This window comes from Canis lupus, chromosome 2, assembly GCF_011100685.1.
Source record: "Canis lupus familiaris isolate Mischka breed German Shepherd chromosome 2, alternate assembly UU_Cfam_GSD_1.0, whole genome shotgun sequence".
NCBI classification, from domain to species: Eukaryota; Metazoa; Chordata; class Mammalia; order Carnivora; family Canidae; genus Canis; species Canis lupus.
The window spans coordinates 75587110-75604668 of record NC_049223.1 but is presented as its reverse complement, the minus strand read 5'-3'; the positions used below and the strand labels follow the sequence as shown (position 1 = coordinate 75604668).

Here is a 17559-nt window from a genome sequence, read left to right as displayed (position 1 = left end):
AGGATCTAGGAAATACTGCTGCTAGGACCACCTACTCCTCCTGCCTGGCCTCAGGGCAGCCCCTTACCCTGGGTGAACTAGCTCACGGGCAAGACAGACAAAATTCACTGGGGTGACTCAAGCTGATCAGAAGCTCCGAGTGGATGGAAAATCAGCCCCATCACTGTTCCCTGAGTTCAGCCTGCAGCTCTTACTTGCTCAGCCTCATGGTTGGTCCCTCTGCCTCCAGGCTTCCCCAGCTCCATTCCTCCCTTCATCCACAGCCAGAGCGATTGCTCTCCACACTTATCTACCCAAGTCATTCCCCTAATGAATAATCTTCAATATTTCCTGCTGTCCCCAGTTTAAGGTTCAAAGTCAATAGCTTGGGTGAGCTCCCAAGGCCCGGCCTACTCTTCCAACCCTCTTTCCTCTCAGGCATCCTTGCCATTGCCCCCCGCCCCCCATGGCTCCAAACATTCATGATTGGCAGCCTCAGAGCCTTCACACATAGTTTCCTATGTGATCGGAGATGAACAAATGTGTGGATGAGCTGCCTGCCAGGCCTAAGGTGGGCTGCAAGGCTGTCAGGTGACTTTAGCCTCACCTTCTCCAGGTGGCTTCAAAGGCTTCCTGCCATTTGATGGAGGCTTTCTTACTGAGTTTTGGGGTGGGGTGGGGTGGGGGAGTTTACACACCATCCACCTGGGAAAGGACCCCTCAGGAAGAGACCACCAGCACCTTTGGCTCAGTGCAGAGGCTTGGAAATGAGGACCTTATCATGCACCCACTCTATGGTCAGAGGCTAAGGTGTCAGGGAGGTGACATGCTAAAGCAGCAAAGAGGATCTAGATTTCCCACCATTCTGTGTGATACCTGTGTCCAAGCTTTTCACAGCTGCCCTAAGCTTGAGACAGAATTCACTTCTGGATGTTTATAATGTATACAGTGGCCAGAGTGCCCTCCCAGAGCCAGCACAGGCTTTTCCCACTGCCCACGAGCAAAGGAAAATTTGTTCTGAACGAGGAAGATACCCACCCACGTTGGATTTCCGCGCCTCTCTCTGGGGCCCCTCCGCCACCTGGTGGTCATCTCTGGAATAGACCAGGGTCTCTGAACGCCCCTCTGAGGAAGGAGGTCTCGTGTGGGTCCGCTTAACAGCAGCAACATCCCAAAGGGTGTTGGGATTTTCATCCCAGGCTACGTCCTCCTCCGCAGAGCTCACCTGCGCCTGAGGCTCTGAGAAAGGCAGAAGTCGATTCTGTCTCACTGTGGAATCTTGAGTATCACTGCCACTCTCTGGGCTCAGTTTTCTCATCACTACAAAAGGGACAGGAGGGGCTTGGGCCCTACCAGCTCTGATATTTTAGGATCTATGCCTAAGGTTCACCAAGCTGGGACGCCTTGGCTCAGTCGGTTAAGCATCTGACTCTTGGTTTCGTCTATGGTCTTGATCTCAGGGTCATGGGATCAAGCCCCACATATGGCTGGACACTCAGTACAGAATTTGCCTGCCTCTCTCCCTCACCCTCTGCCCTTCCCCCGCCCCAAAAAATAAACAAAATCTTTATAAAGTTCACCAGGTGACACATGACTCTGGCTCCTGCCTTAGCTCAGTGGGCAGATATAAATTTCTGGAGGGCTGGGAAGTCACTGACTTGTTCACTCTCTATACCAAGTGCTTTGTACATGGAAGATGCTGCATTGGATTTGGAGCTATATTAATAGAAGCACTACATGTTCAGTGAAGGAGGTGATAGTCCTTCTGTCCATGTCGGGAGTCCTGTGTTCCCCCCTACTTGGGATTAGAACTTTGACCCGGACATAGAGAAAATGTAATTTGTCCCTAGGAGAATGAACAAAATAATGGCTGAGGGAGGACCACAAAACTACATTTTATGGGGGACAGTGGAAGAAGTCAGAATATTGACTCTGTTATTAAAAAAAATAAATAAACACTTAAGGCGCCCAAGTGTCTGCCCTCAAACATCTGAAGAGGGCATCAGGGGAAAAGGAGTAGGTGAACTAGGAATCAGGGGCTACTACTTTAAGGGACAGAATTTTCTTCCCCAAAACCAAGAGAGGCTTTCAGTCTGAGATAAGGAACAGAGCTGCATTTGAATCTCAATCTGTCCTTAAGTAATTTTGTAACCTTGGACAAGTTCCTTCATCACATTAAAACTGGGTCTTCTCCTATGTAAAATGGGTATTATATGGAGCATGCAGGATCAGTGAGAATGGAATGATATAAAACACTTTTTAAAATGCCGAGTGCAGGGGTGCCTGGCTGGTTCAGTTGGTGAAGCATCTGACTCTTGGTTTCAGCTCAGGTCATGATCTCAGGGTCGTGAGACCGAGCCTTGAGTCAGCGGGGAGTCTGCTTCAGATTCTCTTCCTCTCCCTTGGCCCCTCTCTCTGTCTGTGCCTCTCAAATAAATAAATAAATCTAAAAAGATCATTTAAGGGATCCCTGGATGGCTCAGCGGGTTAGAGCCTGCCTTTGGCCCAGGGCGTGATCCTGGAGTCCCAGAATTGAGTCCCACATCGAGCTCCCTGCATGGAGCCTGCTTCTGCTTTCTCTCTCTCTCTCTCTCTCTCTGTCTCTCATGAATAAATTTAAAAAAAAAGTCTTTAAAATAAAATAAATTTCTTAAAAAAATAATAAAAAAGAAAATAAAAAGATCATTTAAAAATGCCTAGTGCCGGGTGAGTGAGCTACGGTTAATAAAATAGAAAGGTAGTGAGCCCCCTGTCACTGGACAGGTGAGCAGAGGCTTGAGGATGGTTGGTAGGAGTGGTGAGGAATCAAGCAACTGGTACAATGTGGCTCAGGACGGCAGCGCGGGCTGATAGCTAGCAGTTTTGGCCCTTGGGTCGGTCGCATTGACTAGATGTGAATCTTGACTTTGCTATTTACTTGCTGTGATACCTCGGGACGATTACTTAACCCTTCCAAGCCTCCATCTCCCCATCTGCAGAATGAGCATCATAGTAGCTTACACTTTAAGCTAGCTGTTTGGCGGCGGGGGGGTGGGGGGATGTCAAAGAGGTAAAGCAATCAAAAGGTGTGAGCTACTGCTCTGACATTAGCCGTCTGATTGGGGTTGTCCTAGATGAACTTGAAGGTCCTCTTCCATCTGATAGTCTCCCGGTCTGGAATCCCTGGGGTGCCCTGGGGAAGCAGGTAAATCCATTGTTCTAAGACTCCCAGATGCAAAGGACTACTTGCATCTGCTCCCTGCTGGGCATGGTCCCTTCCCTTGCCCCACAAGCCAGCCCTGCCTGGGACAGAGGTGACTGGAATGGCACCTGAGGAAGCTGTGGGGGCGGGGCACAGGATGGGGCACGGGACAGGCGCAGGGGAGGACAGGCAATCTGGCTTTCTAATCTGCTCGTGCACTTTGGTCTCCAGATAAACTATGAGCTCTGTGAGGGAAGCAACTGCCATATAGGGCATAGAAATTAGCCAATAGTGTGGGAGAGGATCAGAGGTTGCCAACTGGTGGCCCAGGGGCCAAATCCAGCTCACAGGTTTGTTTTCTGGTTGGCATAGTAGCACAGTGGTTTGTTTGTTTATTAGTTGTCAACCTTCAAAATGAGGAGACTGCACAGAAAATCCAGATTCCTCACTCTGTTAAAACAGCACTAGCACGTTTCTGCACAACACGAGTCAGTTGGGGATGAGTAGTGGCTCACGTTAAGATAGAGCATGTGAGTTCTGGGTCGCCAGAGTCCCCACATCTCCCTATTGTGTCACAGCCAGTCTGCTTTACTCACTTATGAACAACCCCCACAGTCCCTGAGTTTATGACTCCTGGGAAAGAGCCAAGAGCACCGGCTTTGCAATATTTCGGGACAATGGGTTGTCCCAGCCGAGTTATGTGACTCATTAGTGCTCCAAACTTCTTTTGCCCATCTGTAAAAGGGGCTTAAGTACCCGGACTCCCCACAGGGCCGATCTGAATATTAAATAAGGCTAAGTCTGTAAAGTTCCTGGAACGTAGTTGGTGCTCAGCAAAATTCTTCCTGAGTAAGCAGTGGTCCAGTCTCACTCAAGAACATCCCCTGGGTTTTTTTTATTTATTTTTTTATGTTTTTAAAGATTTATTTATTTATTTATTTTTATGATAGACAGAGAGAGAGAGAGAGAAAGAGGCAGAGACACAGGAGGAGGGAGAAGCAGGCTCCATGCTGGGAGCCCGAAGTGGGACTCGATCCCGGGACTCCAGGATCGTGCCCCGGGCCAAAGGCAGGCGCCAAACCGCTGAGCCACCCAGGGATCCCCCATCCCCTGGTTTTGAATGCTACAGGGCTGGGCACAGTGCCAAGCTACAACCACCCTGGGAGGCTGACATTACTGTTACCCAAATTGTAGAGAGCACAGAGACAGAAAGGAATTAAATGGAAGAGCTGAGATAGGTAGCCCAGGCTGTCTGATTCCCAAACCTGTCTTTTGTTTACTACCTTATGCTGCCCCTCATAGCCACGTGGTGTTTTGACCCTGGCCTCATCCACCAGTGGATTCTAGGGTGTAACTATATGGGAATTTTGGCTCCACTGCTTTCTAGAAGCATGACACTAGGCACGTTATTTACTTTCTTGGGACTTCTGGTTCTTTATCTGGAGGATAATAAAAGTACCAACTTTATGTGAGTTAAATGAGTTAATATTCATAAAATGCTTTGGGCAGGATCTGGGACACAGTAGAAACTCAATAAACGGTAGCTATTATTATTTTTAGCTATCATTATTATTATACAGAGATCAAGGAGAGTCCCTGTGGAGCTGAGTCTGATAAGAGATCATGGGCCAGAGTGACATGTGCTGGAAGGAGCCTGGCTGTGAGAGCAAGAGAGGGGTGATGGTTAATTTTATGTGACAACTTGTCTGCACCACAATGCCCAGATATTTGGTCAAACATGATTCTGGATGTTTCTGTGAGGGGGTTTTTGGATGAATGTACATTTAAGTCAATGGACTTTGAATAAAGCAGATTGCTCTCCATAACGTGGGTGGGCCTTGTCCAATCAATTGAAAGCTTGACTAGAACAAAAGGCTGACCTTCCCTAAGCAACAGGAAATTCTCCAGAAGATGGCCTTCGGACTTTATCTGCAATATTGGCTCTTTCTGGTTCGATAGCAGCCTGCCTTTGGATGAGAAGTGCAACTTATTTTCTGAATCTCCCACCTATTGGCCTCTGCAATTGTGTGAGCCAATTCCTTGAAATAAATATTTTTCTCTACATAAGCACATCATATTGGTTCTGTTGCTCTGCAGAACTCTACTACATGGTTGGCGGTAGTATCAGTATCTCTGCCAGAGCAGGCATCCTTATCAGGTTTGGTGCTGCTAGCTCAGAGGAGGTGCCAAGGGCTTTGCCCCTGTCCTCAGTGGATGTAACAGTTCTTCAATGATTGGGATGTATTTACTATTAGGATCCCACAAAGCTGGGAGAGACAGCACTTATAGAGGCTTACAGAATCAGGATTCAAAAACTGCCTAATCTGAGGCGCCTGGGTGGCTCAGTCACTTAGGTGTCTGCCTTCGGCTCAGGTCATGATCTCGGGGTCCTGGGATGGAGTCCCATGTTAGACTTCCATGCTCAGAGGGGAGCCTGCTTCTCCCTCTGCCACTCTCCCTCTCTTGCTCTCATGTTCTCTCTCTGTTGAATAAAAAAAAAAAAAATCATCTTTTAAAAACTGCTTAACCTGCAGAATATGTAGGAACCTATAAGGAGAAATGTAGCATGGATCATTGAAAATTCCTGCCCTTGGTTTCAATTTCACAGGTATAGAAGCAGGGGCCAGGGGCAGAAGAGTGAAGCCAGATTAAAAGCACTGGGTGGGTACAAAATTTAATGCTCTTAGGGGTGCCTGACTGGCTCAGTCGGTAGAGCATGGGACTTTTTTTTTTTTTTAGATTTTATTTATTTATTTGAGAGAGAGAGAGAGAGAGAGAGAAAGAGAGAGGATGAGCAGGGTGAGGAGCAGAGGAAAAAGCAGGCTCCCTGCTCAGCAGGGAGCCCGATGTGGGGCTCCATCCCAGGACTCCAGGATCATGACCTGAGTGGAAGGCAAACATTTAACCAACTGAGGCACCCAGGCTCCCTGAGCATGGGACTCTTGATCTTAGGGGTCTTGAGTTCAAGCCCCAAATTGGGCATGGAGCTTATAAAAAAAAAAAAAAAAAAAAGATTTAGTGCTTTTAGTCTGACCACAAGTACAATATGGGCCAATTCCTTCCTCAGTTATGTTAAAAGAAGAAAGGTTGAGGTGAGGCTGATCGGCCTGGGGAAGCACAGTCCTGGCATCCAGGTTTCAGTAAACAGGATCAAGGGCGGCTGGGTGGCTCAGCGGTTTAGCGCCACCTTCAGCCTGGGGCCTGATCCTGGAGACCCCGGATCAAGTTCCAAGTTAGGCTTCCTGGATGGAGCCTGCTTCTCCCGCTGCCTGTGTCTCTGCCTCTCTCTCTCTCTCTCTCTCTCTCTCTCTGTCTTTCATTAATAAATAAATAAAAAGTCTTAGAAAAAATAAAACAGGATCAAGCCATATACATAGAAGTTACTAGAAATCAGATTTTGGGGGCGCCTGGGTGGCTGAGTTAGTTAAGCATCCGACTCTTGATTTAGGCTCAGATCATGATCTCAGGGTCTTGAGATGGAGCCTGCCCCCCCCAAAAAAATCAGGCTCTGTGTTCAGCAGGGGGTCTGCTTGAGATTATCTCTCCTCCCTCTGCCCCTCCTTTGCTCCAGTCCATGCAGGCTCTCTCTCTAAAATAAATAAATAAATCTTAAAAAAAAAAAAAAAGAAGAAGAAGAAAGAATCAATCAATCAGAGTTGGCCCCATTGGGAAGAACAGTCAATGCTGACCAACGATGGGCTAGATGTCTCATGGAAACTGATCTCCCCATTACCAGGAACGCTCCAGAAAGTATCCCTTGTTGGTGGTGTAACCAAGATAGAGCTGGGAAGAGAAAGAACATGCACTTCGGATGGGACAGAGTGAGATTCAAATGGTGAGTCACCCTCTCTGAGCCTTCATTTCCTCTGCTGCCACATGGTCCCGCAGACCTCACGGAGTGCTTGCACCACACTGGAAATCCCTGGGTCACTATGTCTCACAGCAGCCAACGAACACAAGCTGTTTATCACACTTGTTGGCCCATCCCCCCGCCCAAGGCCCCAGGCCTGCGCCAGAGTGCTTCATGCGGCTCAGCCTACGGAAGGGCAAGGTAGCAGGAGAGAGGTGTGCCTTCCCGTGTCTGTCGGGATGTGTTCAGCAGCAGGAAACAGAGAACTCAGCCAATGGGGTTTAAACCATAGGACTGTCACTGTTCGGTTACCAAGAAATCTGAGACGGGTGGTCCCCAGGATGCTCCAGTCCTCAGTGATGCGGTCAAGGAACTGGGGGACTTGCTCTTTCCCCTCCACCATCCTCGGGGCATCCGGGAGGTTTTCCTGCAGAATCACAGTATGGTTACCCAAGCATCCCCTCCTCTTGGGACTTCTCCCAAGCAGGAGGATTTTTTTTTTTCCTTCCCTGTCTCTCTTTCCCTGAAGAAGTATCTTTCTTCTTCAAGCCCCCTGCCGGCTTCCCCTTACATCTTGCACGACCGACTTGGTCTGGTTTGCTTGGTACTTTTTGTGGGTTGTCCTGATGTTTGCAGGTCCTGGGAACCCCCTCAGTCCATCTGTCCAGTTCAGCTCCCTGCTTACATCCCATTGGCCAGTGCTGGCTCACATGTCTATCCCTTGACCAATCCCCAGCAAGGGGTATGGAAATACCCCAACTGACCTAAATCAATGAGGATCCACCTCTTGGCAGGGGCAGGGTGCGCTGTCGTTGGAACTGATCTGGGGTTCTGTGGGCAAGAAAGCAGGATTGGCTGGTAGGTGGGCACCCTGCCGTGTTTGCCACACTTGCTTCAATCAGAAAGGAGCAGAGCTGTCTCCTAGCCAAGGCTCTGCTCCCTCTCCTTCACCCTGCCCACTATCATGCTGTGTGTGTGTGTGTGTGTGTGTGTGTGTGTGTGTGTGCGCGTGTGACTAAGTGTGAAAGAATTAGGAGCATGACAAGGATGTTGGGGGAGAGGGCGTGGAGGAGAAAGACTTCAAATACAGGCTTCCTCTGCGGTCGTGGGAAACAAGTTTATTTTTAATTTCACCTTCATGTGGCCTAATTAGTGTGCGGTTCTCCAGGCATGATACCCCAAAAGGCAGTTTTCAGGTAATAATGACAAAGATCAGAAAACAGCTGATCTTTCTCCTAAGCTGGCCTCTCCTTGGACTGTCAGTGTGTAGAGACTAGGGAGGAGGGAGTCATCTGAACAAAAGGACAGAGGGGCGGGGCTGAGTGCAGGCTGGGAGGTCAGTCCCAGCCCTGGCTCCTTGGAGACACTGGGGTCACCCAGTGTCCTCACTCACCTCTTGCATCAGCTACACTCAGGACAGAACTGTTCCAAGTCTGACCTAGGTCTACCTGACACTAAATCTCATGATTTGTGAGGTGCCAGCCCCAGGGCCAGTCACGTTCTCTCAAAATTCTAAAGATGAAGACACTGAGAACCAGTCATTTGTAAACCTGGAAATGGTGTTCGATTCATTCATTCAAATATTTATTGAGTAGGTACTATGTGCCAGGCACTATGGTGTACTGGGTATCAAACAGCGAACATGACACTTAAGATCTCCACCCCGAAGAAGCTAACATTCTAGAGATGGCAGGCAGACAATAAGCAAAACTAACACATACACATTGTTATTAGCAATAAGTATAATAAAAAAAATAAAGTCAAGAGAAGGGGATAGAAAATGACTAGGTACATGTGGGCAGAGGTGTCTGCTTCTTTTTTTTTTTTTTTTTAGATCCAGGGTCTGCAAACTATAGCCTGTGAGCTGGCACCTATTTCAGTAAATAACATTTTATTGGAATATAGCCAAACTTGTTTACTTACATAGTGTCTATGGCTGCCTTCACGCCACAATGACAGAGATGAGCAATCGGAAGAGAGATGATATGATCTACAAAGATGAAAATACTATCTGGCCCTTAAAAAAAGTTTGCCTTCCCAATGAGATACCACTTCACACCCACTAGAGTGGCTATCATCAAAAACCAAATACCCAGTACCAGTGAGGATGTGGACAAACTGGAGCCCTTATGCACTGCTAATAGGAATGTAAAATGGAGCTGCCACTTTGGAGGACAGTCTGGCAGTTCCTTAAAGGATAACCATAGAGGGCAGCCCTGGTGGCTCAGCGGTTTAGCGCTGCCTTCAGCCCAGGGTGTGATCCCGGAGACCCAGGATCGAGTCCCATGTCAGGCTCCCTGCATGGAGCTTGCTTCTGCCTCTGCCTGTGTCTCTGTCTCTGTGTGTGTTTGTCTCTCATGAATAAATAAGTAAAATCTTTTTTTTTTTAAAGGATAACCATAGAGTTACCATATGACCCAGCAATTCCATCCCTGGGTGTGTGCCCAAGAGAAATAAAACATGTGTCTATGCAAAAATTTGTACAAGAACATGCACAGCAGCATTATTTATCATGGGAAAAAGTGGAAACAACCCCTATGTCAATCAATGGATGAATAAGTAAAATGTGGTATAGCCATACAGTTGATTAGCTAGCAATAAAAAGAAATAGTGTACATGCTCTGATATGGATGAGCTGTGAAAACACTATGCTAAACAAAAGAAGCCAGTTACAAAAGAGCACAGATTGTATGATTCCATTTGTGTGAAGTGTCCAGAAGAGGCAATCTATAGAGACACACACTAGATTAATGATTGTCTAGGAGCAGGGAGGCTGAAGAGTGTTGGGTAAGGGTTCAGGGATTTCTTTGCGGTGATGAATTGTTGTGATGGTTTTACAACTCTGAAATACTAAAAGCCATTGATTTGTAAACTTTCAGTGGGTGAATTGTTTGGTGTATGACTTATGTCTCAATAAAGCCATGTTTTAGAAGGTTTATTAATTTTGTTCTAGATGGTCAAGGAAGGCCTCTGAGGAAGTGGCCTTTGAGCTTCTTCTATAATTGGCTCCAAATTCTCAAAGTAAAAGATGACATCTTACTGACCACTTATGTACCAGACACTTGCAAAGCATTTTATATTTACTACCTCATTAAATCCCCACAAAAATCCTATGGCTTAGATACTGTCAATCTCATTTAACAGATGAAGAAATTGGAGCACAGAGAGGATAGGCGACTTTTCCTAGGTCACATAGCTGATAAATGGCAGAACAAAGATTCAATTCTGGCTGTTTCTGACCTCAAAGCCTATGTCCACTGAGCTAACCACTGAGCTATGCATCCTTGTCCAATTTCTGAACTCCTAATGCTTCCCAGACCAGGAAGATGGCTCAAAGAGCGAGCAGATGGTAAAGAGAGCACAGCCTTAAAAGAAGGTAAGGAAGGACAAGCCAGGTGCAGAGGAGAGCAATGAACGACTGAGAGGTGTCTCTGGGCTCAGGGAGAGAACTCACAGGGGGAGTAAGACACTAACATAGAGGTCCCCAAACTTTAGAGAGCTAGAAATCTGCTACAAGTCAGAGAGAGGCTTATTTAAAATTCAGATTCCTGGGCCTCACTGTCAGAGGTCTGATTTAATGGGTCTGAGTTAGGGACCAGGAATCCAGTGTTAACAAGCTCCCTGGTCCCTGGATCTAATGCAGATGGTCCAGGAAGTACACTATGAGATGTCCAGCAGGAACTTCAAGGTCAACATAAGACTTCTCTGTGTGCTCCTCCCCACCTCCCATTTTGGCATCCCTCTTTTGCCTCCCTTCCTGATATCCCATAGTCCTGGCTCTCATTCTTCTCTCTGTGTCCAGAGACCCACTGAGCATGACAGACCTCCCAGTTTTTATTCCTGCGAGGACCACCTGGTGTGTCCTTGCCTACCTTCTTTTGCTCCGCTCCATCTCCCCCAAGAGGCCTCATCCCATCTCCCCCCTTCTTTAGCCTCCCATCCCACAAAGGCTCAGCTTTTCGGAGGCTGCTGAAGTGTCTCCTTTTTATGAAATCTTTCCTAACAATCGGAACATTTCATTGCATCTATAAAATGGGGATGAAGAGCAAACAAGAAAACGTGCACGAGGAACATTGTAGGCATTCCATAAATAGTGGCTATTGTTTTTATACATACCTACTACTATCCCAATTTTACAGGTGAGGAGAGCAAGGCAAAGAAGCCTTCAAAAAAACTTGCCTAAGGCCCCCCAGCTAGAATTCGGTAGTACTTGAATTTGAACTGAGGTATCAGGTGCTCAGCTTTAACCATCATGAGACCAGCTTTCATTGTTATGAGGCTCCAGTGAGAGAAGAGATGCCAGGACTCCAGCATGGAGCTGGGCCTGTGGTGGGTGCTCAGTAAATGCTGGAGACTGAAGTGGATTGAAAGGTTCATCCAGGGAGAGGGGGGGATATTACTCGAAGACCTCACTGACCATGACGTCTCATGCTTTTTATTTGACAAGACTCAACATCTTAATACCTCTGATGAAAATAAAATCTCTGATGAGAGGGGATTCCCTGGGTGGCTCAGCAGTTTAGTGCCTGCCTTCAGCCTAGGGCGTGATCCTGGAGTCCTGGAATCCGGTCCTGCATTGGGCTCCCTACATGGAGCCTGCTTCTCCCTCTGCCTATGTCTCTGCCCCTCTCTCTATGTCTCTCATGAATAAATAAACAAAATGTTTAAAAAAAAAAAAAGATCTCTGATGAGAACAGGATATAAAAAAATAATTCATGAAACAAAATTCAGAACAGTCTCCCACCCAAAGCTTGGTGGGTCTAAAGCCTGTCAATCTATATCATTGAGGGTGATTGGAGGTGTTAACTCAGAACATTAAGGTGATGCGGAGACACTGAGGAAGGAGCAAGGGTACGGGGTAGTTGATCTGCGTGCTATTTTCTAATCAAGGTGCCACATGGAACGGAGAGCCCTCTATCCTGACTGCAAATTCTCTTTCAGCTCAATTCATTAACCTCATATACCTTCCTCCTCTGAGCTCCATACAAAACCTGGGTAGACCAGAAAGCCTCCCATTTGAACCTAGGATCTCTCTGCGGAGTCAGACAGTTTCCTGTCTGAACCAAATCAATGGGGAATCCCATGGATCACATTTCTCCCAACAGGGATGAGCCGTGAAAATAGTACGCAAAGGGACATCTTCGATCTTGTTCCCCTTCACAAAGTTGCCCCACTTGGAGGGGGGGCCCCAGAAGTCAAGAAGACAACAAGAACACTCACTGAACAATTCTATTGATGGAACCAAAACCCAAGACATCAGGATTGACCCAAATCTCAGGAAAACGAAACAAGACAATTCCAGCTGGGTTACAGGACACACCGGATGACAAGAGTCACCAGCAAATCAGACTAGGAGGCTTTCCGGACGTGGACAACCCTCTGAAACGCTTGCCGAAACTCTTCGTTAAACACAGTGTATATTATTGGGTTGATGAGAGAGTTGAGATAGCCTAGCCAGGTGAAGAAGTCAAAGAGGGCTGGGTGGAGCCAGCAGGAGGCCCGGCAGATGGGGAGGACCAGAGATGCAACAAAGAAGGGCAGCCAGCAGACGATAAAGGCCCCCAGGATGATCCCCAGGGTTTTGGTGGCTTTTCTTTCTCGGGCCGCCGAAATCCTCTTGCGCTCCAGGACACCCTCGGCCAGCTTGACTTGCACGTGGTTGAAAAAGAGAGGGGGGCCGGCCGCATGCGAGCGCTCCTCTTGGAGGCTGGGGCTCAGGGAGCAGAGCGAGGACCCCGCGGAGCCCGTGATGAGCTGCGCTGTGGTGAAGCGCTTCCCGTACAGCGAAGGCGGATTCAGGATGCGGTTCCGGGCAGCCACGTAGATGCGGCCATAGAGGATGATGAGCAGCACGGACGGGATGTAGAAGGCCCCGCACGTGGAGTAGATGGTGTAGGAGATCTGAGATGTGTTCACCTGGCAGTCCGACATCTCCTCCTGAGCTTTGGCCTGCCGCCAGAAGAGCGGAGGGATGGAGATGCAGATGGAGATGACCCAGACGGTGGCGATCATGACAGCTGCCCGGCCCGCTGTGCGGCGCTTACTATACTCCAGGGCATCGGTGATGGCCCAGTACCTGTCCAGAGCGATGACACAGAGATGCAGGATGGAGGCCGTGCAGCATGTGATGTCAGAAGACAGCCAGATGTCACACAGGATTTGGCCAAAGCTCCAGGTGCGGGTGGTGGTATAGGCAATGCTGATGGGCATGACCAAGATGGACACTAAGAGGTCAGTCATGGCCAGGGAGCCAATGAGATAGTTAGCCGGGGTGTGGAGCTTCCTGGTGAGGAAGATGGTGGTGAGCACAAAGGCGTTCGAGAGGGCTGTGGCCATCGTGATGATGGAGAGGAGCAGAGCGAGAGAGATCTTGAGGGCCTGGAGTGTCTCTGGACCCCAGGCCTCTGGGGTTTCCGTAGCATTCAGGGATCTGTTGGAGGCCTCCTGGAGAAGGCCTTCCAGTGACTGGTTTGGCGGGGACATTCTAGGTGGCTCTCTCTTCCCACAGACTTGGACACACGCAGCTCTCTTCACAGTTGTCCTGCCTACAGGACGAGGTCATCCTTCTGCTTCATGCTGGTGGGGGGCCCTCCATCAGAACAGCCCACACTGAGAAGACCTCAAGACTTGACTACTTGAAGAACAGTGAGGTGACGGCTGGTAGTTAAAAGTCTTTCCTAAACCAGATGAATCCCAAGATGTCTCACTATTCTGGACCTTTGCCCAGCAAATGTTCAAGCCCAGGGGACACATGCTGAATTTGTTAGACATCTACCAGGATATCACACCAGTGTGGGCAGTGCTTTGGGATTCTCGCTTTTGGCATTTTTTGGCTCCTTCCAAAGCTTGAGGGATAAATGTGTTTAATGAGAACTTTAGAATTCCCCCCCATCCTATTCTGAGAAGAGTCTGGGTTTCAGATTTCCTCTGGGGAACTTTTAAAACTAGGGACAAAAAGAAGTACCGGCAGATTCAGAGAAGCAGTCCAGTCAACAGTTCACCATTTTCCTAGGTTCATCTTGACACATCACGAGGCACTTAATTTTGGTTCCTGTCCCACTGATCATTTCGAGCCTAAACAGACAAAACATTCTGGTTACCAAGACCTGAAGTATGCATGAGCTAGGAGAAGGCAAAACAAGCCGATCACTGTGGGTTCATCCAGAAGGGTACATGTTCAGAGCTCTGGGGCTTAAAAAAGAAAAAAGGAAAGAGTTAGGTTCTAGAAGGACAATTTAGATACTCAAGACAAACCGTGAGTTTAAAAGCATACTGCTTAGAGCTGGCAGTGGCGCAGTGAAGCTGGCATGGTCCAAAGTGTCAGGAGAATACAGGGGAGGGCAATGTGTCCCACCCCCACAATTCCCAGAGAGGGCAGAGCTGCTGGAAGCATCACAGGCTTATTATAAATACATGAAATCAGCTTTGTTCATTATGAATCAGAAACCATCATTCTATTTGTTCAGCAACAATGAAAACTAAACAAAATAACTCCATGCACAGAAAAAAAAAGAAAAAAAAAAGGGTCACCAGGAAAGATACCAATTTTTTACAATATATTTCTCTAGGAATTGGGGAGGAGGAGGTGACCTTTCTTTTATTCCTAAAAATTTTCCAGATTTCCTGGAGTGAGCATGCATGATTCTTAAACACAAAAGCAAAACCAAAAACACCTTTTGGTTGGCAGAGAAGTTAATTGCAAAAATCAAAACCCCAGACATTTTTCATGGTGAAAGTTCAAATCCAGAAAATCTATTCGGCTTTCTAAACGGAAACTGGTAATTTCATCACAAAAAAAAAAAAAAAAACTTTGAAGGCTCATTTTCTCCTCTGTATGCTCCTGACCTTGAATCTGGGTTTTAGTATTTGAGACATGGGCAAGCCAAGGGGTTCTTGGAGCTTGGGACCCCTGGTACAGATGATTGGGGTAAGGTAAACCAGAGGGCACTCTGTGTCAGGCCCATCTCTGGAAGACCCGATGAAGTCTCTGGGGCTCAAGGGCAGCTTCTGGAGTATGGGGTTGACAAGAAGAGTACCAAGACCCCTAGCCCCATCCACACTCCTACCAATTCTTCCCCTGGCTCGTATGGAATACTACAATCCACCAGGAATCCCTATGATTCATTTGATTTCTTCCAGGTTCCACCATGAGAGCATTCAAAGCCTGACAGGGAAAATAGACGTAGCTTCAAGGACCCTGGGACGGAACTGGCCAGGCAGATTTATATATACACACTTTTAAAATGTGATTATGTATGAATTTGTTTCATAGTTTGTACGTTTTCCAACTCAATATATTTGGAACTTTGTCCCATCACAGTCATTCCCATAACATCATTCGTAAGGGCCGCATTTTGCCTCAATGGGTGGCTACATTAAGAAGAATGGTTTCAGGGATGCTTGGATGGCTCAGCAGTTGAGCATCTGCCTTCGGCTCAGGGCATGATCCCAGGATCCAGGATCAAGTCCCACATCGGGCTCCCTGCATGCAGCCTGCTTCTCCCTTTGCCTATGTCTTTGCCTCCCTCTCTCTGTCTCTCATGAATGAATAAATAAATCTTTAAAAAAAAAAAAAGAGGGGTTTCAATAGTCAAGGTCAAGGAGGTCTATAGTCAAGGAGGGACTCCTGATGGCACTTCTGATGGCTGGAAAGGCAAGAGCAAAGGTCCAGAGAGCCAGGGTTGGGTAGCAGAGAAGGCTCAAGAGGTGGCTGGCACCAGAGGTGGGAGGCAGGTGGGTACAGGGGAGGCTTGGATGAACAATCTGGGTTCCAATCCCTATTCTCTCCCCACCCTCCTGTATGACCTCCTGTATGACCTTGGGCAAGTCCCTTACCCCTTTCTGAGTCTCAGATTTTGTCATTAAAACAGTGGCCCCCTACCTGTCTCCCAGGGCTGCGGTGGAGCTTCCATTGCTCCTGGCAAGGCCAGCCTTTGAAACCCAGTAAACACTGAGTGATGTCAAGACTCATTACTATCTGACTCCCTGTCCCTACAGCTTGACACTTGACTCAGATTTGTCAGAAAAGTTCAGTCTGTGTTTGTTGATTGACTGATTTTTAAATCACTAAGAACTTAAACTACTGCAATGCAATAGTTTCTCTTCTACTCCTCAAACCGTGGGGACTTCATCTTCAAAAAACATCTTCTAGGGCATCTGGATGGCTCTTGAGCGTCTGCCTTTGGCTCAGATTGTGATCCCAGGGTCCTGGGATCAAGTCTCACATTGGGCTCCCTGCATGGAGCCTGCTTCTCTCTGTGTCTCTCATGAATAATAATAATAAAAAAAAATCTTCAAAAAATTTAAATAAATAAAGAAAAATCTTCCTAGAGGAGGAGGCAGTCTCAGTTTAAGAAAAACAATCTGTTTTTTTAAAATATTTTTATTTATTTATCCATGAGAGACACAGAGAGAGAGAGAGGCAGAGACATAGGCAGAGGGAGAAGCAGGCTCCATGCAGGGGGCCTGACATGGGACTTGATCCCAGGTCTCCAGAATCACGTCCTGGACTGAAGGCGGCACTAAACCACTGAGTCACCAGGGCTGCCCTGTTTTGTTTTTTTAATGTAGGCTCTACTCCAGCATGGAGCCCAGTGTGGGGCTTGAGCTCACAACCCTGAAATTGAGATCTGAGCTGAGATCGAAAGTCAGACGCCTAACCCACTGAGCCACCCAGGTGCCCCAAGAAAACCAATCTTAATCTGCACAAAAAGACATTCCCAAAGTTTAAAGGATATTATTATTATGTATTTCACAGAGCTCTTTCTGTGTTCACAGGGCTAGTCCTGGGGCCAAGTCACCCACTGTGATGTGGGCAATCTGGCCCCCACCTTACATATGAGCAGAGAGGGGATATCACCTGCCCAAAGTCACCCAGCTGGAAGTGGAAAAACTGGGTCCAGAGCCACTTCTGAAATCTCTGTTCTCCACACTGCACTGAACAGGGAGAAGAGCCTCAAGGCACATGTGCTTCTAGGAGTGAAACTGGTTTGGGGCCTCACAGTGATCGGTGAAAATGAGGCCCTCTCCGACCCTCTCACTCCACCTCAAAAGCCTCTGGCTGAAGTTCTCCTCTCACTTGAGTTCACATTGGAAATGTGAAGTTGGGTTGGACTGTGTGGAGCTTTCTTCCTTCTAGACAGACTAGGTGCAGTCATTTCTCATGCAGGGCTTATGCTTGCCTCATAGACCCATACGGCTGCCCCCTTGGGTTCCAGGCATTCCAATGACCTCACTCAGTGAAAGGCGTGGGCTCGGAAAGGCCTGGGAGGTTGGTGGGTGACATCTTGGGAAGGACAGGGTGGCTTGCTTTGGTCAGGAATGCGGGGCTGGAATTTTGAGGGAAGCCACATGATTCTGAAGCCATCCCCCTCCTCTCCTGCCTGCTGTCCTTCCCCACCCTCAACGAAGTTGGGGGGATTTCCCATAATCCAGCTACCTTTGGAGACAAAGACCGTAGCTCTATAAGCAACTCCCACCCCTATCACCCTTCAAACAATAAAACAAAAATAGAAATGAACACAACAGTGAGATACCATATTCACCCAGC

General features: G+C 47.7%; 1 protein-coding gene and 1 long non-coding RNA gene across 3 annotated transcripts in view; one reads left to right on the top strand and one right to left on the bottom strand.

Annotated features, from left to right (window-relative positions):
* LOC111093602 overlaps positions 1-17559 on the top strand; it is a 44997-nt gene that overhangs the window by 3709 nt on the left and 23729 nt on the right. For both annotated transcript variants that reach the window (XR_005356031.1, XR_005356032.1), the window contains exon 2: positions 6897-6995. This is a non-coding gene — a long non-coding RNA (uncharacterized LOC111093602). The remainder of the gene's footprint in view (positions 1-6896; positions 6996-17559) is intronic.
* HTR1D (5-hydroxytryptamine receptor 1D) lies at positions 12226-13888 on the bottom strand. The gene is given in 1 exon segment (NM_001003280.1): positions 12226-13888. A coding segment is annotated over 1 exon segment (1134 nt). The 5' UTR covers positions 13494-13888; the 3' UTR covers positions 12226-12359.